This window comes from Aquila chrysaetos, chromosome 5 (assembly GCF_900496995.4).
Source record: "Aquila chrysaetos chrysaetos chromosome 5, bAquChr1.4, whole genome shotgun sequence".
In the NCBI taxonomy this organism is placed as follows: Eukaryota; Metazoa; Chordata; class Aves; order Accipitriformes; family Accipitridae; genus Aquila; species Aquila chrysaetos.
Genome location: NC_044008.1, coordinates 2064992 through 2090340, shown reverse-complemented (window position 1 = coordinate 2090340; position 25349 = coordinate 2064992). Strand labels below are relative to the sequence as shown.

Below are 25349 nucleotides of genomic sequence, written 5' to 3'. Positions count from 1 at the left end.
TTCTCTAGGGTGAGCCCATGACTATTTTTGGACCCCAGGGCTATAAAGGCAGTAAAGGAGATCCCGTAAGTTTGACTCTTAGTGACTTTTTAAGCTGTCCCTTCCCCACTGTTGGTGGCATCAGCACCGAGCATGGCTTGGGATAAGCACTGAAAACCAGCGCTTTGGTCCAGAGCCAGTGGTTGAGAGCTGGGTCCTTCCAGCAGAGAGGCACAATCCACTAATTTCTGTCTTACCTTTCAGGGTGAACGGGGCCTGCCAGGTTTTGATGGAGACAAAGGCGAGAAGGGAGAGGATGGGCCTGTAGGAGAAAAGGTATGAACCTCCCAATGCGACTGAGACAGCAAAAGGTCACTCGTTGTGTGAGGAAGGGACCAATTTCTCTATATCCTCCCTTCCCACGTGCCTGCTGGAAAACACGGTGCAAGGACACACTCACCCAGCTCTCACCACAGAAAGGGAGAGGAGGATGCTGGGCTGGGGCTTGGGAACGTGAGACACATCCAGTTTACCAGATGTCAAGTCTGTAGTTTTGGGACCAAGTCCGCAGTACAGGATCACTCTGGGAAAAGTGACCATTCAATTACTGCAGCACTGTAAGAGTCCTGCATCTCCGTCTCCCTCCAAGAGCTAGCCGTGATACTTCAAACCCTGCAGCTCTTGTGACATTCTTGTTAAGGCTTGGTTGGTTCCTCCATTCCTGTTCTTCACACAGGTCTGTCCCCTGGGTAGTGGCAGAGCGAGTCGCCTGCTCCTCCGTCTGCCTTTGTTCTTTGAGAGCACCCTGTGGAGGTCTCTGGTCTCAACCCATCACCACTCCGCTGGGAGGAATCGCATAACTCTCCCACTCTCAGACTGAGTCACAGATTAAATCTCCATGTACTAATCATACCTATTTTCCTATTATGTTAATGCTTTTTGCTCCTGAAATCTGACCCAGGACGGGGACACTGCTGAATAAATATATGTATCTACAACAGCAGCATCCCTGTCTGAGCTAGACATCCAGCTCCTGTTATTTCCCATGGGGACCTGTATAATCAGAGTAGTGCAGGGTGGGAATTGCCTGACCCAGTGCGGCATCTTCCTTGTGAAGAGGCAGATTGTGTCCTCACCACGACTGACTGCACTGATTAGGTCCCCAGCGACTGTAAAGGAAACCCATGGAGTTGTTCCCATGGATGGTACCTGGTTTTTTTAAGAAGTCAGATGAAAGCCCATACATACTTGTCAGATTGCTTTCTAATAAGAAAATAATACCTAAACATCTCCTAAAGCAAGAACACCTCTTGGCTGAATATCTGCGTGACTTTGGATGGAGCCCCAGAGTAGTATCTCCACCACCAGTGAGCCCAGCAGGGTCTTGTACTTCAGTGTTTGCAAGGAGGCAGCTCATCCAGAGGCTTTGAGACCCTTTTCTACTTGGTTTTAATTCAATCCCCATCACTGGGCACCGCATCTTTTATGAGACGGTTCACAGAGGTTTCTGCCAAGCCATTCTGCAGCTGGTGACTTTCTTGCCTAGCACTGGCTACCATACAGACCTTTGGGCTCCCTGGGGCTGAAGTCTGCTATAGAAGTGGTGCTTTTTGTCACCGTCTCTGACTTCTCCATGTGTTCTTCTACTGGCCTCACTCGGTGGGGGGGTGTCACTTTAAGAGTAGTAGGTACTAAAATGTATTTGACAGGGATTTTAAAATTTTAGGGAGTCAAAGGTGAAGCTGGCTCCAAGGGAGTGATGGGGCTTTTTGGAACAAGAGGACCAGTGGGACAGAAGGTGAGTACAGTGAGCAACTCTGTTAAGGCATCCCCTGCAAGAACTGATGTATAAAATCACGCAAAAACTGATGTGTAATATCCTATCACAGTTTTCACACAGAATATAATTCTGCATTCCCTCTCCAAACCTGCTGATTGAAATGTTATGGGACTACCAGAGAGCAGAAGTAGCTGTGCTTTTCCAGGAGAGCCCTAAAGATTTCTCCGATTTTATAAAGCAGCAGAGTTCTCTGGCATCTTTCCTGGGCTAAAATGGTCAATAATGACTCACCGAAATGTCAATATTCAGGCGTGAGGTGTGAACTGCTGTCTAAGCTCCAGTTATAGTCAATGGAGATGTAGAGGTCCATTCAGTCACCCAGCTGAGAAGTTTGGGGTATCCTACCTGCCCCCTCCAGCTGCTGCTGCAGAGGGGTCCCCAAAGGTCCCCTTGTCTCCTTTTCCACAGCCGTAGGTATCTCCTGCAGCAATCCCCATTTCCAGAGGAAATGCAGCTCTTCGCCATGGTAACTCATCACTGCTTTCCTTGCAGGGAGAACCGGGAGAACCAGGCTTGCTGGGCTCTGCCGTAAGTTGGAGCATGTCTCTCTGCCTTTGCAAGTCTCGGGCGCGGAGCTGGGCGTGCGCTGCTGGTCCTCTCCCCACAGCCATGCGCGTGGGTCGCGGCGTGGGATGAGGTGGTGCTGGCTCGGTGCTGCTCCACAAAGCCAACGTTCAAAGAGGCCTTGCTGGAAAAGCAGCCGTGGGCATGGGGGACCACAGCCAGAGTTATGTTTTAATAGGATGTTGCATTTTGCATTAAGGAACACATGAAACACACCTTTATTTATTATTTTTAATGCTTTTAGTGTATTAGGGGGCATTGCCAGACATGAACAGATAAGTTTAATGTTCAAATGGCTTAAGAATTGTGACTATAGATTGTATATCCCATGAGAAATGTATATATCCTTAAGAGACTGGAGTACAAGTGGCTATTCTCAGTGCTCAGCCGGTGCATGTTGCTGGCCAGAGGGAAGACAGTTATGCTGGACAGCCTGGATAATCTCTGAGTTCACCTTGCAATTCCTGACAAATTGCAATTGGGAGAAAAAAAAAGAAAAGCAATCTTGGTTTGCTAAAGTGTTTACATGCCTTTGAACTTCACCGTTTCACCTGGAAGAATCCCCCAGTGAAAAAAATGGTCTCCAAGGTTGTCCAAAGTGAAAAAAGTCCCCACTGATTTCTTTTCATCTGGGAAAGGAAGGAATAGATGGGAAGGAAACACCAAAAGGTGACTGGGACTTTTTCTCAGGTCATAGAAATACAAGCGTGTTCAGTTGTTTTGTTGCAATAAGAAATATCAGTATTTTCTTAACCTGTTCCCCAATTATGCCTCTTTGTGTGTGAGTGGGCAATTCTCAGCAACTATCTGTTGCTGTATAGGCTCCACAGCTGTTCAGCGCTGCTCACTGATTACTGGTCACAGCTGTGTAACTATTTACAAGCTCGTAAACCAGACTGGTAATTGCTCACTAAGAAAAAGGCCCTCATTCAGTTAAGTATTTAAATCCCTGCCTAATTGTAAACAACCTTCTGAGCACTTTGCCAAAGCAATGAGGCTGTAACGTGCTGTAAGCCCTCATCATCTGGGATCACCACACGTAGGCATTGGATCGAGTGTGGTTTTGAAATTGCTTTGTAGTGAACACCTGAATCCATAGGTGACAACCCGTAGTAGTGCAGGAGTAGAGCAAAGGTGTTCGTTGAGGCTGCTGAGTGCAAAGGAAGCACAGCTGGATTCCACCATCCGGGCCAGCAACCATCCACTCATGGTTGGATGATGTGCTGTTTTCTACTAGCACCCACAGGGTTTGGCACATAATGCAGTTAACTACCAGAAAGTGGTATCTCGTCAGTCAATATGTAAGAAAAGCTAAGTAATCTTTCCTTTGGAAATATTTAGGGATTCTGCTGGTGCAGGTTAATGCTATCTGTGCTGTGCTTGGAGCTAGACTGAGGTAATAGAGCTTAGTTTTGGTCCTTCATTAAATTTCTAAAATTGCATAAATCAGATTAGAGCTGGGGCATTGTTGGAAGAGCCATGATATACGACATCCTGGATGAAATTCATCTGACCTCAGGTTGGAAGTCTGCCATGTTCACTTTCCACATCCGAGCAAGCCATGCTCTGGCTTGTTTTATTGGCAGCTTTAGGGTGCTCTCAGAGCATGATTCACATCATCTATTTTAGACACCTGTGTTAGGATGCAACATCTTGATGTGACTTGTTCTTCACAAACCCACGTCTCACTTTATCTTCTAAGTGCTCACAGATACTTTGATTATTTTGTTCCCCAAGTAATTCTGGAGAGGTAGGCTAGGCTGCCTCATGTATCATTCCCCAAGCCCTCTTCTCCCCTTTTCTTGCAGACAGACACTACTTGGTCCAATCTACCTGTACCCAATCTGTCCTATGCAAAGTCTTAAAGGTAATGGCTAGCGGTTCTCATTTTTCTTCAGCTCCCTCTAACTCCATCTTTCATATCCACAAATTGCCACCAACTCATTGCAAACATTTGCTGGTCCCTTTCTGTCCTGCTGAATTCACTCTGAGTAATTTTAAAAAGTCTCATCCCTTTACCCTTTTGATTTGCTGTTCTATAGGAATTCCCAGCCAAGTTGACAGCAGTTGTGTCTTCTCCCTGTAATCATTGCCCAGAGAATTTCAATGGATCTAGTTGACTTTACAACTGGACCTCAAGGCAAATGAGTGTATTCCTGATATTCAAGACAACTCCTCCTCCTTCTTCCTCTTTTAGAAAAACACTGTGCTCTTTTACATTCATATTCCTGCCATGCTTCATCCTTTTATATTAATATTGCAGTCTGTGTTATGCCTATTAAGTCATCATCTTGATAATGTATTAAGGCTTCCAGCTCCTCTTCTTTATTTCCCATGCTTTGTGCATTAATATACTGCCACATTAACCTATTATTCTCCCTAAAGCTCCATTATGAATAACCCTCTCCCCTTCTCTTGCCATTACTCTCTATTTGGGGTTTCCAGGGTCTACAGTTACCAGTGTTCCTTGGCGCTCTCCGCCCTGATTTGCAGTCCTCCTCACTAGGTGTACAAGTTGGAGCTCAGAGATGTTCTTCGCCTCCTCTTGTGAGCTGGGCTCTCTGTATTTGGCCAGCAGCCTGTGGATCCTTGCCCTATAACTGAGGAAGCCAGGGTCTGTGAAGTAACACCATCCACACAGCCATGTGCTTATTCCCAGGGTGTCCTGCTTCAACTTGCCTGGAGGGTGGGAGACCCACCAGCTCCCTGGACCTTCTGCTTTTGCCCTCAGAACCATTTCTGATGTGCTTCGTTCTTCAATGCTTGCCAGAGCACATCTGCCAAAGCCCGTGTTGGGGCAGAGCCACCAGCATGTGACTGGGGGGAAGGATGGGAGAAACCCAGGATTTTTCAGTCCACGTTGATCATTGAGAGCGATAGAGTTCGCAAGATGTGAAAACAAATCCGTACGCCAGAAGACGAAGAAAGAACTGAGAGCAAGTCAGGGGATTCTGATAAACACTGGGACAATCAGATGCTAAATATAGCCAGGCCAGGAGGGCTAATGGAAGGCTAAAAGACACTCTTTTATCACCTTTACACAGCACAGTGCTACAGTCAAAACCAGACAGCTCTGCAGGGTCTGAAAACTAGGTGATAATTAAGGCCCTATAATCTGGAGTATGGTAGGTGTGGGAATGGTTATAAGCAGGAATTTGACTTTACCATAGACATTAAGAGCATAAGAGCTCTTGATGTAGGTAAGAGTGGAGCGTAGACATCTCTGAAGAGGTACTGACAAGAAAGCCCTACCTCCCTCCACCAGCTGCATGGGGACTTAGGTGAACCCATACAGCATCCCAATTCTCCTGCCTGATGAGCAGTGGACCACTTCAAGCCAGAGGAGAGGAAAGGTGGGATGTGGGGGTCTGCCCTGGGCTTGACAAGAGATGCCCCTGGCCACTCAGAGTGGAAAAAGCCATCTCCTGAGAAGTTCTTGCCCTGGGAGAGTCCTGAGCACTTCTGATGAGTCCAGGCCAGTCAAAGGGAAGTTAGTCAGCCACATCTTCTGGCCACAGGTGGAAATATCTGCCCAGGGCACCTTGGAGTCTTTGCAGCAGGTTATCAGTCTGACCCATCTCTCAGATGTAGTGCCTGAGAACGAATGCTCATTACAGCTGTGAGGACCAGTGGCAGCTTCCACACCAAGAAAGAATTTTGGGGGGGAGGATGCTCAGGACTGCAGCAAGTAATTGAGGGCAGGACAGTCTAGACAAAAGACACAGCAGGGAAGGGATAAAAACACAGATGAAACTCTGAGGTTGAAACTCCCAGCTACTTCATATGCATCATCCCATCAAATATTGAGCACTGAAGCCCAGGAGGTGGGAAACCTTTTAGCAGAGGTTGCAGCCTACATCATGGTTTGGAAATGCATTAACCCTTTGATGTGTGTCTTCAGACAGACTGATCCTTTTGGGGCGCACCGCTGGGGCAATGTTTCTGCTGATGGGTTTCACACTTTCCCAGGGTGACCCAGCTAATTCCCCAGCTCGTTCATCTGAGTGGAAACGATGAGCCTGGAGACAAGGCAGGCTCCTCCCTGGCTCCAGCCCAAAGCTTCCTGGGAATTTGTGCCTGGAAGCAGAGATCCTCGCCTGCTCAAAGATGTCTTTGCGTCACAGCCAGCGCTCAGGACTTATGACTAAGCCTCTGTGTTGACGTGCCTTCATGGTACCTGGTGTCTTTGCAGTTAGATGAAGCCTGTTCCAGCAACACTTTAATAATAGAACCAAATAGCGAGAGCCATTTCCAGTACTCCACCAGTAATTGCCTTTAAACTGCCATTTTACTAGCTTTTATTGCCCAGCCTTTATTTGCCTGGCAGAACACGGAATGTAAATCTGAGGAAACAAATTTCCATTCAGCTTCCTTCCCTTGCCTAGTGCTCAAACGTTTTCCTCTTCCTCCTATTTTTTTGTCTCCTAGTCCATCTTTATCTTGTCCTGGGTACAGAGGGCCTTGAAAATCATCACTTCTCTGACCTGCTTCCCCCCGCAGCTTAAGCAGGGAAAGACCTGCTGTCATGTCCAAGCCTTATTATAAACCTTCTAGTCCATATGACAAAGTCTCTTCAGCCCATGATGAGTAGGAGTCCACCTATGGTGAGATAAGACCCAGGTCAAAAACTTGCTTATGTTTACTGGACCGAGGAGGCATGGCTTAGACCCAGCTACCTTTCAGCCTACCAGCACATATTGTGAGCTTAACTCTTCCTAAAGCCATTTGGGCTCCTTTCAGGTCAAGAGCAGGCAAGAAGCATTTCATGATCTAAGGCAGACGGAAGAGATGAGAGTTGGACACGGGCAGGTGGGGAAGCACAGGAAAACAAGGAAAGGTCTCTCCTTGAGATAGGAGGCACTAGAGACAACCAAGAGAAATATTAAAGCTAATTGGGAAATCTCTAACTAGTGTCAGGTTCCTTCAGGATCAGGCAGTGCTCAAGAATAAGATTTTTAGCCCATCCCCTTGGATACATGTGTGTAAATCCCCAGCCAGATGGATGTGTACCCAGTTCACAGCTATCTCAAAAACGCCAGGCACTTGAAGGTATCCTGGGCTTGTGAGATTTAACCATCAAACCAAAAGGTTTATTACCCTCCAAGTAAGCAATCTGTCCTAGCAAACAGAGAAACTCTAGTTAGCTGGGGGTTTTATGGTCCATTTACTTCCTCAGATGGAACTTTATATTGATCGTGTCAATAAATAGTTACTAGTAAATAAAGAGCTTGCATGAGATGTTTGTACTTGATAGTGTAGGCAGTGCTTGAGGAACGTGGACTTTACCTGATCCAGACATGACCAGCAGAGCCATGGAAGAGAACCTGGTTGGCTCTCAAACACTCTTCTTGCTCTGAAATGTAAAATGTGCCAAGGCTTGGGGAGGGGTTTGAAGAAGCAACATGTTCCGCAGAGGAGGAGCTGAATTTTTATATCTGGGAATGAAAAGGTAATGGGTCTGTCCTCACGGTCTGACCCACTGTCAGGAACAGCACCATCCCACCTGTGTGTATCATCTGGGATGTCTGCTTGTCACCGTGATGGTGTTTGAAGTGTCCATTCGTCACTGAGAGGAGGAGTAATTGGAGAGGAGATGAGTCTGCTTGGCTTACAAATCTGGTGGCTGATTTTTTATTTTTTTTTTAATAAATATGTTTCTTTTCAACAACCCACTGCAAATTAATTCCGAGTAGAGAATGCCACTTGTTCATCTCCTGATCTGCTTAAATAGCCAATTCATTCTCCTCTGAGTGAGCTGAGCCCTGTGCAATCAGTGTCTCAAGTGGGGATAAATCCAACTTCATCTCACATCCAGGTTCTGAAAACTGCCATCAGAATTGGTCAGAATGGATGAGTAGAGTGTGGCAGCCTTGGGGGGGGGGGGGGGGGGGGGGGGGGGGGGGGGGGGGGGGGGGGGGGGGGGGGGTGGGGGGGGGGGGGGGGGTGCATTTCCAGTAGCTTTTAGTTTGCTACTGAAACAGTGGGAGACCTCATGTAAAGAGGCCCCGATGCTGGAGGTGGCTCCGATGTCCCACGCTGAGCTGAGCTGCAAAGTGGCTTCAGAAGCTGAGAACCTCCAAAGTGTGGCAAAAAGGGGTCTTCTTGGGGGAGCACCTCTGTCCAGCATTGCTTACAAGTCTGGGCTGGATGAGGATATCTCTTTTGGCTCTCAAGTCCCCAGATGGGAGACCTTATCTCTTTTGGCTCTCAAGTCCCCAGATGGGAGACCTTCTCTGAACTGCACCTGTGAGCAATCCCATGCCTGGATCCGCTCATTCACCAAACCAAATTTCACCACCCAGCGCTGCTTTCCTCAGCTGACTGGGTCTGAAGCTGCAGACCCAGCGCCCAAGATTGTGTGTGTCCCTCTAAGCCACTTGCAGTTTGATGCTGCATGCTTAATGCCCTCGCTCCTGTTTTCAACCGCAGCCATCACCACCTAAATTTTCTTGGCCCAGGACTACTCTTTAGCTGCCGCCTGCCTCTATTTCCTGAGCTGTAATTATAAATACATTTGCTAGTGGCTTACAAGCCCATGAGGAATGGGTGCTAAATCCCAGCCTCAGCTCTTGGTGCTAGTACTAGTGTAGCTTCTGACCTCTGACTGCGGGAACACGCAACCCAGGCTCTTACTATTGAGTTTCCATCCTCATGACTGTCCTCAGCCACCTTCCCGGCAAGAGCTGACACAGAAATTAATTTTTCTCATCTTTCTGGCAGGGTGCAGCAGGTCTTGATGGGAAGAATGGAAACAAGGGAGCCAAAGGCGACAGAGGTCTTCAGGGGCAGAAGGGGAAGCCGGTGAGTAGCAAGAAAGGACATGGTTCATTTGGCAGGTGGAAAGAGGTTCTGTGCCTTTCTTGACCCCAAGTTCATTTCTCCTCCCACACCTTACCTGCCTCATTACTGGAGTCAGGTCTTGCTCTGGGTGAATCTTTCCAAAAAAGAGATGAAATCGCTCCCTAAACCTCCTGGAGAAGTCTCTAGTGCACATCCTGGCCTGATTTTTAGGAGGAGCCATTCTCTGGATGCCAGCAAAGAATTTGTCCATGTCTCTAGCGATAGACTTCTAAGTTTTCTCATGTTTTTCAACACGAGTTTTCCTTTGTTACTTGCCAAGGCCCAAATTTCAAGTTCCATCATGTACCAAGTCCAGTTCTCCTCAATGCTGACCTGCCTGATGGAGAGCGCAGGGAACAAAGCAATCATTTGCTAAAGCCCTTATGGACCTCACTTTCCTGGGACGAGCTGGTTCTCTGTCATGACAGGATGCCTCCCTTGCCCCCAGATAAGTTCCTGCACATGGATGCAACTTCGACTCCTTATTACTGAAAAGCGCATCTCCAAAGTGATGCTTGGTGGGAACATGTCTTCCCTTTGCTTTCTGGAAACAAGCTGAAATCTGCTGGTGGTTTTTCTCTTTTGTTTTCCCATGAGAGAAAAAAAAATACTAGGAGATTTTGGGAGGGTGCAGGAAAGGAAGACCTCACTGAAATTAATGAACATCCTCTAGATCATTCACGTAGTGCCTGAAGGATCCAGACTTTGAATGACAGACTCAATTTTCAGGGGCAGTGACCAACAAAATCACTGAGGGAAACCATCTAACATCTCCACAGTGCAGGTCACTGTGATTGTTGCCACTCCATTAGCTCCCAAACCCCAGTAACATTCACTCCAACACGCAGGTCCTCAAGGGTCATTTTCCAAACGTTGCCCAGCGTAAGCTACAGACCCTGTGGTGACTCATCACAGCACTTTGTCCCACTTCGCTAGCAGCCCTGTCGCAGTCACCCATCTTCTGCGAGGTCATTCCCTGTCCCACCCCAGAGCTGGCTGCATTTCTAGCGACAAGGTGACCATGATCTGCAAATTTTCAAGAAGCCTCTGGTGGTTAAAAGCACAATATAAATGCAACATGATGCTATCACCACGGCTATATTATTCACCTTTCAGGCTGTGCATATGTTTGTCTTTTTTTTATGTAGGGAGGGAAAGGTGATCCTGGGACCACTGGTGACATCGGGCAGAAAGGAGCAAAGGTAGGAGATGGATGAGATCCTGTGAAATCTCCATCCTTGGAGATACTCAAAAGCTGTCTGAACACGGTCCTGGTCAACCAGCTTTAGAGGGCCCTCCCCTCCCTCCTGAGCAGGGGAGTTGGACAAGATGTCCTCCAGAGCTCCCTTCCAACCTCAACCACTCCGTGATTCTGGGAAATAAAGGTTGGGACAAGCAGAGAAGAATGCTCAGGCTCCAGGCTGCAGTGAGGCTTATGGGGAAGGATGCTGTGAGCAAGGGAAGAGTTTGCAGCACTACCTCGGGGTTAGGTCTGTGCACACGCAGAGTTCCTCCCTCCTGCCCTCACCTTGATTTAAAGTCACCACCTGTGATCTGCTTTCTCCTCAGGGCTTACGAGGGCTTCCAGGACACGTCGGCACTCCTGGAGCCAAAGGCATCAAGGTGAGCTAAGCCCAGGTTTCCATCCTGCTCTGGATGCCCCATTTCCAGCATCGTTTCTGTCGTGGTTTAACCCCAGCCAGCAACTAAGCACCACGCAGCTGCTCCATCACTCCCCCCCACCCAGTGGGATGGGTGAGAGAATCGGGGAAAAAAAGTAAAACTCGTGGGTTGAGATAAGAACAGTTTAACAGGACAGAAAGGGAGAAACTAATAATGATAATAATAACAATAATAAAATGGCAATAATAATAAAAGGATTGGAATATACAAAACGAGTGATGCACAATGCAATTGCTCACCAATCACCAACCGATGCCCAGTTAGTGCCCGAGCAGCGATCCCTCCCTGCCCAACTCCCCCCAGTTTATATACTGGGCATGACATCACATGGTATGGAATATCCCCTTTGGCCAATTTGGGTCAGCTGTCCTGGCTGTGTCCCCTCCCAACTTCTTGTGCCCCTCCAGCCTCCTTGCTGGCTGGGCAGGAGAAGCTGAAAAGTCCTTGACTTAGTTTAAACATTACTTAGCAACAACTGAAAACATCAGTGTGTTATCAACATTCTTCTCATACTGAATCCAAAACACAGCACTATACCAGCTACTAGAAGGAAAATTAACTCTATCGCAGCCAAAACGAGGACCGTTTCCCACTCATCCCCAGGATAGCATCATGCATGAAGAAGCCACCCTAACTCTGGCAGGAGAAGTCCCTTTTGGTAGCACGGAGCTGCAGGCTGCAGCACAGAGAGACGTGGCCATGCAGAGCAGGGAACCATGGATGGGGAGTTTTTAAGGTTTGCAGGGAACTTTTTGATAATCTGGGGTAAAAAAAACCAGACCCTGCCCAAATCCCCGTCAGGTCTGTGGCTTAGCAACTGCCTGGACTTAATTCGCAATTACTGCTGGGCACATCACTCCGATTGTCAGCACCATTAGGCCTTCCTCTATAAACAAGGATAATGACCCTTAATGGTCTTTTTACGAAGGGTTTTGAAAAGCTTGATAAGAAGTAAGGGAGCTATTGATAGCTGAGCCAATGGGATATGTTGTTATTATTGTTGTTGTTGTTATTAATATCTTCCTTTATCATCCTTGGCCTATTGGGTAAACGAAGTACTGTTCGGTGAATTTCCCACCTACTTTCATGTAGGTGGGCTTGGAGTCGGGACAGTCTAAAATTTATACTGAAGTAAGACTTTGCCTATACTTAGGCTTTCTGTTGCCAGGAGTGTTGTCATCTTGTTCCCCCCTCAAGTACTACTCACCTTGCCTTTTCGGAGCCAGTTTTCCCAATGTTTTAGGGCTTGTTTGTGCTTACAGCCCATCCACTGCTTTTTCATCCACAGGGAGAAATTGGCAGTCCTGGAAAACCAGGGATCCCGGGATTGGATGGACCGTATGGACCAAAGGTGAGTATCTAAATTATGCATCTGCCTACAAGTAAGAGGTTTCCAAAAAGCTTTGCAGGTGCTGCAAATCCACCTCTGCAACGTGCTTATTTCTTTCAAAGGGCACAAATGAGTTTTTTCTCAATCTGTTCCTATAAACCAGCATAGATCTGGGTGAAGATGCTCGGACACTAGGGTAAGGACCCCTTCACTCACCGCTGCAAGACTCAACAGGGTTCATCCACTCCAGCCCTGGTGCTCCACAGGCACTATTGCACATGTCAAGTAATCGAGATTTGAATGAGATTTCTTTCCGTCTCCTTGAGTACTGCACCAATGTGCAGGCTGAGAGACCCTGCTGGGTCACACTCAGTAAATAATATTGTAATCTGAAGAAAAGCTGGTTCATTCAGCAAATTGCAACCTTGCCAAGTCTGCATTGGCCATGATTTTATCTTGGCTCCTTCCAGGGTGAGCAAGGAGCATCAGGGGACAATGGTGCCTCAGGGATTCCTGGGGAGAAAGGAGAAAAGGTTAGTACTCACCAGACTGCATCGAGCTGCCATTTATAAAAGAATAAATCCCACATCCATCAGGCTGAGTTAACAAAATTATACACTCTCTACATCATAGGTACCCTTTCCAGTGGGCAAATGTCAACTGTCTGGAGCATTAAGCCTGGGACTGCAGTTGGAAAGGGCAGGAGAGGGAGGTCTCCTTAAATTCACCCTCTGCTGATGTATGAAACCCCAGGAGGGTGCCTGCTTAGTATGAGGCAAAGCCATTCAAATCCTTGAAGTGGGATTAATTGTGAGAGTTTATTCAACACTACCATGCCCAGGGTAAAGGGTGCCTGGGATGCTGTGGGGCAGAAGAAGCGGATAACGCTGTTGCCTCCTGCGCACGCTGGACGTGGGAGTGGGAAAGATCTCCCAGGTGACCTGCTCCCGGGCTCTGCTCTCAGCTCCCTGAGGAGTCCCCACCTTGATCACTCCCCACTGATCTTCCTTCTCTGCATTGCTTAATTTTCCATTTTCTTCCCTAAAAGAACAAATCTAAAATTTGTACCTTTCCATAGAGGGAAAAAATGGGGTTTCAGTAAAAACAGTAACTGTTTTGAAAGAAAAAGAAAACGACACAATAATCCCAGCAGCCTCCATCAAGTCTTCTGGCATTTTCCAGCCCCTCAGGCCTTTCTCGCATTCAACTCCACCATCTGGTCTCCAGCTGATTTGGGATCTTAAAGAATTTGTTGCTTTTATTGATAACACCTCTTCTGGTCCTCATCCCCTGATGGTCATCTGTGTCAAACACTAAGGGTTCTTCTCTTGTCAAGCAACACCTCTGGCTCACTAAGGCTCTGAACTGTGTATGGTTGGAGGCTGGGAGATTATTTCTGGGGAAACATCACTCCTTTCCTCTCTTGTTCTTCTCCTCTCCCACAAATATCTGCATTCAGCCACTGCTGAAGGCTGGCTGTTAGGCTGACTGGAGCTCTTTCCTTCCGCTGTGTTTTATGGGAGCCTTTTCTGTTCACAGAAGCTCCAGGAGAAAGCTCAATGGTGCAGATGAGTAGGAAATTTATAGTCCAGCTCTTGGTAACTTCCTTTCTCCTCCTCAGGAGTCATTGTTTTTTCCAGGGTTACAGACTAAAGGACTCCGCTTACTTCTGCAGAAAAAGTTGGGCATTAGAAATTACTGGGCGTCATCCCAGAGAGGGGGTGTCCATGTCACCAAGCAGTGAGGTGCCTTCTCGACAAGTAAATGTGGAGAGCAAAGCTGAAGTATCTCTACCAACCTACTGATGCTCTGTGAATAGCACAACAGCAGACAGAGTGGAATGTAAATGGTCTCCCCTTATTGCCAATGCTATGAAAGTGTTTGGGTAATGTTTGACTGGCCCATCTCTAAAACCACCTGTGCTTGAACTGCTCTGTCGGTCATTCTCAGGGAGCCAAGGGAGTTCCTGGCTTGGGGGGCTTCAAAGGACAAATGGGATGGCCTGGGAAGACTGGAGTCGCTGGACCCGATGGACCTCAAGGGCCACAGGGTGAACCAGGGCCACAGGTGAGCAGCAAGTGGTCTGTAACATGCCCTGAACCCTGGTGAGATCGGCACCTTACATCCTCATGTGACATAGCACCCCAGATATGTCCCCTCATGTCACCATACATCTCCCCCCCCTTACAAGCTGGCACCTGAGGTCTCCCACGTTGAGATGGCTGCAAAGTCTGCTGTCTTTCTGTGGGATCTTGGTCAACTTACTTCATCTCTTGGTGCATTTATCAGCGGAGATTTTTTTTTCCCTCTCCTCTCTTCTTTTCCCATCTGCAGTGTAAGATGCGATCTCTCAGTGAAGAAAGGAAGGCTGATAATTTCAAGTTAGCAGGGCATCAAGTGCACCCCTCCTGTTGCTAATTATCTGGGCAGCCGGATGCCAAGGTTTCGGAAGGAGCTGGTGGCTTTCAGACCCCATTTGTGGGCCATACTTAATAAGTGTTTTTGCATGCAAGACATGCTGGGCACCTTTTGAAATGTAACAAAAAGACTTGGAAATGAGACATGCTAATACTGTTTATGAGCAGAAACATGCTGCCCCCAGATTCTATGATAATGAAGAGTGTCTTGCTGCTGCCAACACAATGCAGAGGGACTATGCTAGAGATTAATGCTAATCACCTGCCCTTAGACAGCATCCATTAAGTAACAAAGAACTTTTCAAGTCAAAGAGGGCTGGAAATGAAAATACACTTCTCAGTTGTGCTGGTGGGACTGGCTGAGTTTCAGGCTCGGACAAGAGAATAGATAAATTAACATGAAAGAACCAAGAACAAAAGAAAAGCTGGAGTTGGGTAACTACCTTAAAGACCAACTGTTACAGAATCATAGAATCACAGAATGGTTTGGGTTGGAAGAGACCTTTAAAGGTCATCTAGTCCACCCCCCCTGCAGTGCTCAGGGACATCTTCAACTCGATCAGGTTGCTCAGAGCCACGTCCAACCTGACCTTGGATGTTTCCTTGAACGTATCCATAATGCCAGACTGTGAGTCTGGCAGATATTTGGTGTGCCATGTTTCACCCTTGAGTGGTGTATCCCTATGTAAGTGTGTGCAAGGATTTAATCCTCGAGTATGTGTGTGTATATATATATGTATGTATGTAGAGGCTGCGTGTACACACACACACACGTATGGTTTGTAAAACACTTGAGTTTTCTGCTAAATGGGAATTAGATTGTGCTGCTGCTTTGAAAACAAGCAAAGGAGGTAGATACTCTGGCAGGATTTTCTTCTTTAATCTATTATGGCCTGCTGAATTATTTCAGCCAAATAATCCAAACTCCAGTCGCCAGTGATAATCCTTCACCAAGCGAGAAGCACATTCAATAGCATGGAGAATTTAGCTGATGTGTACCTGCATCTGACAGTTCAGGACTGTGCTGGTAAAGATACACCGGTGAAATTGCTTTGGCTTTTGACGATAGAAGTTGGGACAATTCAGACCCAATTTTGTGTGAAAGTCTGAATGAGTCTGGACCTCATTAAATCAGCTCTCCTGGGTCTCAAAGGTCACCCTGTCCTAGAGCCCCTTGCAGGACTTCTGACTTGGGTGGTATAAACATGTCTGTGTAGGCTTTATTGATTTTCAGCCTGGTTTTCCCCCATACAGAGAAGAGCATCACACATTGGGAAAGCCTATAGCCTGCTCTTTGGAGTCACAAAAAAGACCCAACACTGGGTTTTAAGTCTTAGGGAAGAAGTGGTTAAGGAAGGGAAAATGCAGGTGGTGCAGCAAGCTCCATGTTGCACTGATGGTCAGACTGAACATCTGTATTGTGTCCTGAGACACCATTAAATAAAGGCTTGACCTAGAGCAATCTGCTCTGTAGTACAAGGGCACAGAGGATGTTCTGGGCCTCCAGCATTGTTCAGCAGCCTGTAGCTACAGCTGAATCCCACCCAGTGCTTCACCACTGACAGGGTGATTATAGGAAGGACTGCCCCCTAGCCTTCCCCTAAAGGGGTGCAGGTGTAGAAAGATCCTTCCAGAACAATAAAAAATTGACTAGATCCAGCTTCAGGCCATAGCAGCAACTTTATTCTTCTTTCCTTGCTCCTCAGGCTGCACCTTGCAGTGAAAAATGTATCAAAAGAATCACAGAAGGGAGGAAGGAGCTGAAAGTACGAGATCCCCTCATGTATGTTTAAAAAGGCTGGAAGTTTTTATGTAAGCAGTTACAAGCACTGCATGCTCAGAAAGCCGTGTATGAGATAATGAATGGCTTTCGTTTGGACACTGATTAAAGAGAGACTGTGAGATGCCACTTTCTACACCCACACTGCTACTTCTGTTTTCCCTAAATTAAAAGAGAAAGTCCCTGGGTCTGAACGGCAGCAGCAAGGCCACCCTCCTTTCTAATGTGGGAGGGTATTATCTCCATCTGCAAGTCCTTCTCCTCCTGCTGAGACACCGTTTCTTAAATTAGTGCCAGGACAGACTGAGTGTCAGAGGGAGAAAACTGCCTTCTGCTCCTGCAGCATCCATCCTTTCTGCAGGGAGGGACCATAGGAAATGCCTCATGATTGCCCAGGATAGAGGGGGCAAAGCCCAGGCTCTGACCCATCCCACCTGATTTGTTTGGGGAGCATCTGAGATCCAGAAGGCTCTGAGTATCTTCTACTGATGCCCAGGCTGGACTTTGGGGGGAAAATGCCAACCAGCAGTGTGGGATGTTTCTGGAGGGTGCCCGGGCACTGCTAACTGATCTCTCCTCTTCCTCTCTAGGGTCCACGAGGGAAAAGAGGGAGAACTCAGCTCTGCCTCAGGGGACCCCCAGGCATGGACGGGCGAAAAGGAGAAATGGTCAGTATGGGGATGAGCCGGCCTCTCCTCCCAGCGAGGTTCCTCACCTCCCTGCAGCAGTGCAGAGCTCTGCATTGGGGCTGGATGAACCCCGGTTTTAGGTTGCATTTCTTGGCTCTCCAAATTTCGCAACAACAAAAGCACAGAGAGCATTTTACTCCCGAGCACCAGGCATTGGACACAGGCAATGCTGCCTACACTTCTGCCTGAAAGTGTCTCCAGCTGGGACAACTGCTCTGAGCCCTGGGGGCTGCCTGTTGTTTTATATAAGACTTCTTTGGGAAAACATCGTATTTTGGGCCAGCACATCCTCAACTGTGCTTGCCATGGCAGACCAGGAGTAAAACAATGCTCAGTGCAGTACTTCGGTACAGAGGGGCAGTGCTCAGCCTTCTAATGCACATCGGAGAATACAAACAAGAGATTAATCTCAAGATCCCAACCTGCAACCCATGTTCCAGGTCAGTCCCTACACACTGCAGGTCCTGCCAACACTGACTCAAGGGCTTTTTGCATCAGGAGGTGGCAATGCATTAGCTCCATGTGTTGGTGGAGGGTAATGTGATTTCTCCTCGCGCTCCAGCCCCTGTAAGTGAGCATGGATTGAGAAAAATAACCATTGCAGCTTTAATTTAGATCATTCTTCCTGTGCTCCTTTTTCTTTAATATTTTTAAGCATTTTTAATCAACAAATCCAGTTTTCGCCAGTTCCGAGTGGTAAATTTTTCAAGGCATTTTCTCCTAGGAGGCAGAGAGCCCCATTGGCAAACCTCAGCATTTCCCTGTGTTTCATGTTTTCAGCACTGGGATTGCAATCCCAGTTGCTATCTTCTGCCTGGTCTGGTTCCCAGACATTCTCTGGAGGCCAGAGCCTCTCCACACCTCCACCCCAACCTTTGTGGTCCCTTACAAATGGCAAAGAAACCCGACTTAAAACTGTAGCTGCTAACATCCTTATTGTTTGGATAGAGCCGAGCTCCCAAAAACTCTGGGAGCCTGAACCCAGCTCTCTGATACACACTTTTGTTCTTGCTTCCTTGCACATGGATGAGCCCATTCCTTTCTGCTCACTGAGCTACTCGCAGATATCCCTAAAATTTATAGGAATACATGTAAGCCTTTTTCCCAATCTCCCTTCCTAGCATATCCTTTCCTCTCTAAGGTGCACTTATTCTTGGAGCATTTAATGGTCAATCTACTGAGCTTTTGTAATGACTTAAGTGTTTTTAACAGGGTGAAAATGGTCCAGCTGGCCAGAAAGGAGAAAAGGGAGATCCTGGTCTTTCTGTGAGTACTTTAGCCCAAGATCACATCCTATTACAGAGACCTGAATAGAGAAAATAGGGCAAACTGCCCCTAAGAGGTATAGGGGAGGAGGGAAATGCTGAGAAACAGATTCATTCAGAGAATATCTGGGAAATGAGAGTGTTGGCCATTACCCAGAGACGTCAGACATGCACAGGCCGGGGTGGGAGCAGTGCTGGGCTGTGCGATTCCAAGCCCAAACAACGACCCAGAGCCCGAGGCACATTTCCCCTCTCCCATCCTCCCCATGATGCTTCGAAGTCGTGCTTGGCAGATAGGATCAGTGCCAATGCCTCAGGGCTGATCAAATACAAAGAAAGAGCAGGAGAGAGAAATATGCCCCATTTTCAAAGCGATTAGGGAGCTGGCATTACTGCAAAAACTGCTGCTCTGGGTTTATAAATCCTGAAGATGGAGTGGTTGACCTCCATGGGTCAGGGCAAAATCCCTGTTGCAGCTCCCCTAACATTAGGGTCTCCAGCCTGTTGCCTGAGCAAGTGTGTTTTGTGCCACTTGACTGATACAATGCACTACTTTCATCTTTCCAGTGTGTGGAGGCCAGGCAGGATTAGTTTTAGCATGGGTGTTATGGGCAAGGGTGCCCTATGTGTGGGCTGCTGAAAAGCCCAGCTCCCTATGTAGAAAGCGCCCCAAAATTTGTCATCCCTGCAAAGGATAAGAGGTGGTGACCACGTGAAGTGCAGTAGGACACGAACCGTCACACATGGAAGATGCTCAACCGAAACAGTGGCAGTTGGGTGGCCGTCGGGTGAAGGGCAGACTCAAAATCCATGACACCAGATGTCTTGTTCTGTGGGGAATGGCGTTAGCTGGTAAAGAGGCAGAGAAGAAACAAAATGAGGTGCAGCTGCACCTCATCTAAACCTAGTGCTACAGCCCATTTCCATGGGTCAAGCCTGCAGTATAATTTGAGTAGCCCCTTTGCATGGATGCAAGTAGCTTGATGAAGCTTCTCAGAGGTAAGGGACATCTGAGAGACCATGGCTTCAGGGACAATGCCAAAAGGGTGGAGACACTCATTGGAAAGCCAGCCCGGACTTGAGGTGTGTCATGGTCCTCATGCTGGGCTGGGGATCCCAGCTCCTCATGGCAAGAGGAGCTGGCTACAGGATGGCCATGAATTTTCAAAGGGAATCATTTCCCTAATGAGCCACAAATCTTGAACCAAGGTCCCTGTGACACCAAATGTACATCTCTGGTCTTGGCCATACCCAAGCTGAGGTGGTTTCACCAGAGGCCACCTCCAATGGGGCAAGCAGAGTTGGGATGGGGCACAGAGTGGAGGGAGATGGTGCCGGGGTAGAAAATCACTGTTAACCTCTGCTTTCCCCCTGTGGCACAGGAGGAAGATGTGAAGGAGGTGGTCAGGAGCGAAATGAGAGGCAGATGTGGTAAGTCGGCCAGCGAGCCGTGCTCGGGGCCACCGCGCTGACGCCTGCCAGCAACTAAATTGGAGCAATTTGAGTGCTGGCACATGCTGGCTCATCAGAGCAAATATCACCCCATTAGCAGCAAGTGGAGAAGTGTCGCCTCTCCACGCTCAGAGACGAGTGCGGGCTTCTGGGCCACGAGGTCTCTGCCATAGTCCTGACCTCCTACTCAAACTCTTAATTTTTTTCCCTTTAAACCATCTCTGTTCCCGTTTCTACCCACATGGTTTTGTCAGCAAAGCTTTCCTCCCTGGTCATCTCCATTTCCCCACTGATTGGTGAAAGGTGCTGGGTCACGGGGGAAAGTTTGGAGCTGCATTTTGCCTAATAACAACCTTCTAATTCCTGTCTACTTTGTGGCACTTCTTGACACACAGACCTCTCCTCTCCGGCAGTGAATAACTGCCAACCTGCACCACAACAGTAACAAAAACCACCGCACTAGGGATGTTTTTACCCCAGAATCGCAACATCACAAGGGTGTCAGGCTTTTGGGGTCTTGCTTTCCTTGCCCTGCAGAGGTCCAGCTACCTGATGGCCAGCAGAGAGCTGCCCCACTCCTGTCCCACTCCCTGGGGTCTGCCTATGGCCAAGGAGGGTTTGGATTCACCACCGCTAGCTGAGATGCTTCAGCCATTAAGCTGGAGTCGCACTCATTTCTGCCTAGAGATGGTAGGGGGCATTTGAATGCTTTGAAGAGGGGAAAAAAAAGGATGAAAAATAGCCCATGAAAGCATGTGCTGCCTGTAAAAATAATGATTTTGTTGAAAAATCTTATTTACATAGGGAAAAAAGAAGTAGCAAACAAACTATGCCCTGTCTGTCTTACGTTTGCAGATTGTGGAGGTGAGTTGGGAAGGATGCTCATGGAAAGGGGTAAGTCTGCTAATATCTATGTAGAAATGCATGTGAATTCATGCAGTAGAGTAAAGGATGTTCTCCTTGCCCCAAAACAGCCTGAAACTGCAAGTGAAAAGATGTTGTTAAGAATAAGTGCTTTTTTTCTGTGATTCAGTGTAGAAAATGACCCTGGGTCACTGACTGCTTTTAGACCCTAGCTCTGGGGGGCCTTGAGAGGAATCTGAGAAAACAGGGTTGAGAGGGACACCAAGACGTCTCCTGCTTCCACTCTTTACTGCAAAACAGGATCAAAGCTATTCCTGACACCCAGCTTTAAAAGCTGCATCCACAGGAATACCTCTCCCTGCCCACGAAACAGATGCTGTTGCTCTGCCATCCCAAACCATCAACATGATAAGCTCCAGCGAGGTGCCTATGGTGCATGTGTCTATTCATCATTTAAGCTCTCATTGCAGAGATCTAATCCACATGGTCCACGGGGTCTGGAGGACCAATCTGCCAACACCAAGGTAGACCCCCATGTTCCATCAGGGGCTCATCCTCTGTGCTTCAGGGAGGACTTGGTTCCTCGATGTCTTTGCCTACATGTGTGCAAGTGAGTCAGGGTCTAGTTTTTTTCCATGAGAGATACTGAACCAGGTTCTGGACCTCAGCTGGCCATAGTAGGTTTTGGAGATGCTCAGCTCACATGAAGGCACCTAGAGGAAAGTTTCCAACTCTGGATCTCATCCTCATCCCTGGGTGTTGATCTAGTTGCCCACATATAAGCCAGTTTACGTGTCCTGCTGGATCCTCTCTGTGGGCACAGGTGTCTCGTAGATCTGTGTCATATATGTTAACCCAGCTTTGATGCCTTGGTTGCCCTGGGACATCTCATCTAACCTGAATTTTTCCTACTACATTTCAAGGCCATCATTAGACCTGGAAAGTGTCCCTCACCACAGCTTGTTTTTAATGTTTTAAACAGGAATAACAAAGGAGGAACCTCAGAGCACCAATTTTACTCTAAATTGCAGTGAATTCATGTTCTCCAGGAATGGATTTGCTTTAATTTTTCCTTCATAACTGTTAGATTTTTTTTTTTTTTTTTTTTTTTAGCCTTCATAACACATTGTTTCACAGTGTATGAAAGTAGAGCATTTTACAAAGCAAGGAATTTCTAAACAGAGAGGTGTGTCAAGAAGCAACATCCTTGCCCTGGATGTAAGAAACCAGTACAGTCGTAGGTGCCTGGAGTAGCTGGGAACTCTGTTGGTGTGGGATATTCCCAATTACACTAGACATGAGATAGTCTTTTCTGGGCTCTGTTTCCCCTCCTACTCTGTGTGTAGAAAGCAAATCTGTCAGGGTAGAGTTCATCTCTCCCTGATGTCTATCCATGTTCCCATACCTGGGATCCTGCCCTTACCCCAGCCTCCATTTGCTTCTGTAATGTAAATAAATCAGAGCAAATGAATCCTGCACAATGAATGCCCTTGGACACAGTAGCCTCCATGCTCCTGCAAAGGACAACCCTCGCTGAAGTGTTTTGCCTTCATGACTCAGGTGTTACCCAAGGGCCATCCCTGCCTGTTATCTGGCTGGTCAATCCTTCAGCAAGGAGCATGTGGTGCTCTCCATCCCTCATGCTCAGAGCATCATTTAGATAAAACAGTAAGTCAGCAAAGGAAAGCAAAGCCAGATCAAAACCACAGTGGACCACACCACAGATCATTAATCTGGGATGGATTCAGTCTGCTGGTCCACATTGCTTCAAAACAGGTTTCTGGGTTAACTTCGCACAGCCAGACTCCACTAGATGTACTGTCCTCTACCTGCAAATGCTGTACACCCACCATAAAACCAGAACTCCTACAATAGCTGATCCGCTAATGTGCCTGCCAGCCTGGTCCAGATCATGCTTGTCCCTCAAGGCACTGGGCACCAGACATACCCAGTATGAAGGACGATGGACCCACAGCCTCACACACATCCAGACATACAGCTGGACATGCATAACTTAGCTAACTCTTTTTGTGGATTCCCAGCCTTTTAGTAAACAAGTCTTACCTGAGAAGACTGGCAGTGCTCAGCACTTCAAGGGACCTATCTCATGGAGATGCTGATCCAGCAACATTTAATTATCCATGTAGTTTTGATTAAAACTCCATCCCAAGTGACAATGGGAACATGTCCATGCAGTCATGGAGGTCCCAAGGAAGCCCAGCACACTTCTTGGGAACCACTTCCTCAAAAACAGCTTTTATTCTGAATAAGTTTACCGTATCCCCTACTCCCTTCCTTGAGAAGACAGTACAATATCTCCTTAATTGCTTGCCCTTCTCTAGAGTATATGGCATTTGGAAATAAGTTGCCTACCTTGACCACATACCCCAGGGGTCTGTAGGCTTTGGCCGATGAAACATTGTGTTGTGACTTGTCTCCCACACTGTGTTGTGCAGTGGCAGTAATTTTGTTGAGATACAACCTATTTATCAAAGCATGGTGGCTTTCAAACTGTGGCACCAGATTTCATCCTCACTGACCCAGCGACTGAATCCACAGGTCTGGAGGCAGCTGAAATCAACAGGCAGCTCCAAGGGTATTTTCAGCCTCGGGAACACGCCAGAAGGGATGGTGAAAGCCAGGAAGAAATGCTTAACAAAACTCAGAGCATGACCACGTTGGTGACGTCGGTGAAGCCCTTCATGGAGCCACCTTCACTTATTGCAGGTAAGCGCAGCTGCATGGCTGCATGCCTTCCATCCTTCCAACTGTGGCAGCCACTATCTTCTGGAGCACTCCATGAACCCGGTGCTAAATTCTCTTCCCTGGGACTGGGCAGAAATAAGGCAGTGATGGGATTGCCATTGAGGGCTCCCACGCTGCGATGTCTCTGTGGTGAAAAGGGCTGGTCTGTGGCGTAGAGACGAGGTGAGCTGATGCCCCTGGCAGGGGCGGTGGGTGAGGAAAAAGCCAAATATGTGTGGTCTCGGTGATGATTCACCACCTTCAAAAGAATGCATTTTGAAAGGCTGGAAAGTGGCAGCCGTTTTCAGGCTGATTTTGTCCCCCTCTCCCCACCATGTCCTTTGCAACTTCTAGTAAAGCTTCCTACCAGCCAGAAATTACATCTCTGAGACCAAACACTTGAGCAATTACAGACTATTTCTGCCTAGGGCCTCATGAACCATTTAATGGGTAAAACTACTGATTACAGCTAATGGGAAAAGAACCGGCTCTATTTCTGTCCCTTTGTGTTGCCCAAGAGAGAGGAGGAAAGAGCAGGGCCAAGGTCCTGCGCTGAAGACACATACAGAACAGCCCTGCCTGTACACCAACACCAGTGAGTTTGTGGCATCTCCTCACACTGCATCTACCTCTACACCAGGCAAATGGACAGGGAAAAAGCATGATCCAAGACTGGCCACACTTTCAGGTATTATTAGGACTTTGAGCAGCACCAGGCAGCCGAGGTGCAACCATCATTTTGGGGCATGAAGGCTGCTCAGCCATAGGGAGGTGAACTATGTCCTGCTCCTTGCCCATGGGTTCATGGCCCACTCTGTAGGCACAGCCAACGGGGTGGTTCCCTAGGAGGCTCCAGGACCACCTTGGGATGCGTTGGGACGCAGTGTCCTGATGGAAAAGGCCGGGAGATGAGCTTGATGGATACAGGGAAATCCATTAATGCCTGGCTGAGAATGGCCATCTTTCCAGGGAGAGGACAGGATGGGGCAGTTTTAGCTGCATTTCAGGTCGTCTACCCTTTCTTCTGACTGTGAATCACTGTAGCGAGCATTACTATGAGGGAATGCTTGGCCCAGCTTCCTGCAGACCTGACGATCAATATAGTCCCCTTGGCACAGAATAGCTACCAGTCGGATATCATCCTCCTGTCCCCAAGGGATAATGACTCATGGGTGGCTTTTCCGATTCCTATGGGCCTGCCCATCCCCTGAGATGCTGATGGAGGCATCAAGCAGCCTTTGACATGACTGGCTTGAGGGGTTTCTGGGTAGCGCTGCCCTAAATTTTAGCAGCAACCTGGAAATGACCTTTACCCAGAAGTACCCATACAAGCTGCCCTCCTCCAGGTCCATCACATCCCCAGATCCATGCCACAGCCACCCATGGACCCTCTGACCTCCTCATCAGGGCTTGGCTTTGAATCACAGAATCATAGAATGGTTTGGGTTGGAAGGGACCTTAAAGATCATCTAGTTCCAACCCCCCTGCCATGGGCAGGGACACCTTCCACTAGAAGAATCTTGATTTATAGGCGACATATAGAGTGAAAACATGATGCAGAAGGGCTGGGGCGAGGTGGAAGAAGGATTATGGGCTTGTTTGTGAAGGGCTTTCTGCACTTGGTGCTCAAAGTCCAAACACACTGCGAGACAGGGCAGGACTCAGAAGGATGGAGAGTTCAGGCTCATTTCTTGCAATTCAGCAAGTCAGAAATTAAGATGTGTCTGCTCAGGTTTTGTCACCAGGAGGAGGAGGGTTGGGTAGCATGGATGGAGCTGCCGCTGACACAGGCAGGGTGACAGCGTCAGTGGTTCGGCTCAGAGAAAAAGGCACTCACAGGGCCAGATGCATCTCGGCAGAAGGGAGGCATCTAAAATGCAACATCCCATGCTGGTACAATG

General features: G+C 47.8%; 1 protein-coding gene across 1 annotated transcript in view; it reads left to right on the top strand.

Moving 5' to 3' along the window:
- The window catches only part of LOC115342224 (collagen alpha-1(VII) chain-like), a 141690-nt gene that overhangs the window by 104147 nt on the left and 12194 nt on the right, over positions 1-25349 (top strand). Inside the window, exons 73-87 of the mRNA XM_041123929.1 lie at positions 9-65; positions 244-315; positions 1706-1777; positions 2312-2347; positions 9104-9184; positions 10372-10425; positions 10793-10846; positions 12195-12257; positions 12707-12769; positions 14187-14303; positions 17024-17101; positions 18335-18388; positions 19770-19818; positions 20695-20703; positions 23263-23430. Coding sequence (XP_040979863.1) covers positions 9-65; positions 244-315; positions 1706-1777; positions 2312-2347; positions 9104-9184; positions 10372-10425; positions 10793-10846; positions 12195-12257; positions 12707-12769; positions 14187-14303; positions 17024-17101; positions 18335-18388; positions 19770-19818; positions 20695-20703; positions 23263-23430 — 1027 coding nt within the window. The remainder of the gene's footprint in view (positions 1-8; positions 66-243; positions 316-1705; positions 1778-2311; positions 2348-9103; positions 9185-10371; positions 10426-10792; positions 10847-12194; positions 12258-12706; positions 12770-14186; positions 14304-17023; positions 17102-18334; positions 18389-19769; positions 19819-20694; positions 20704-23262; positions 23431-25349) is intronic.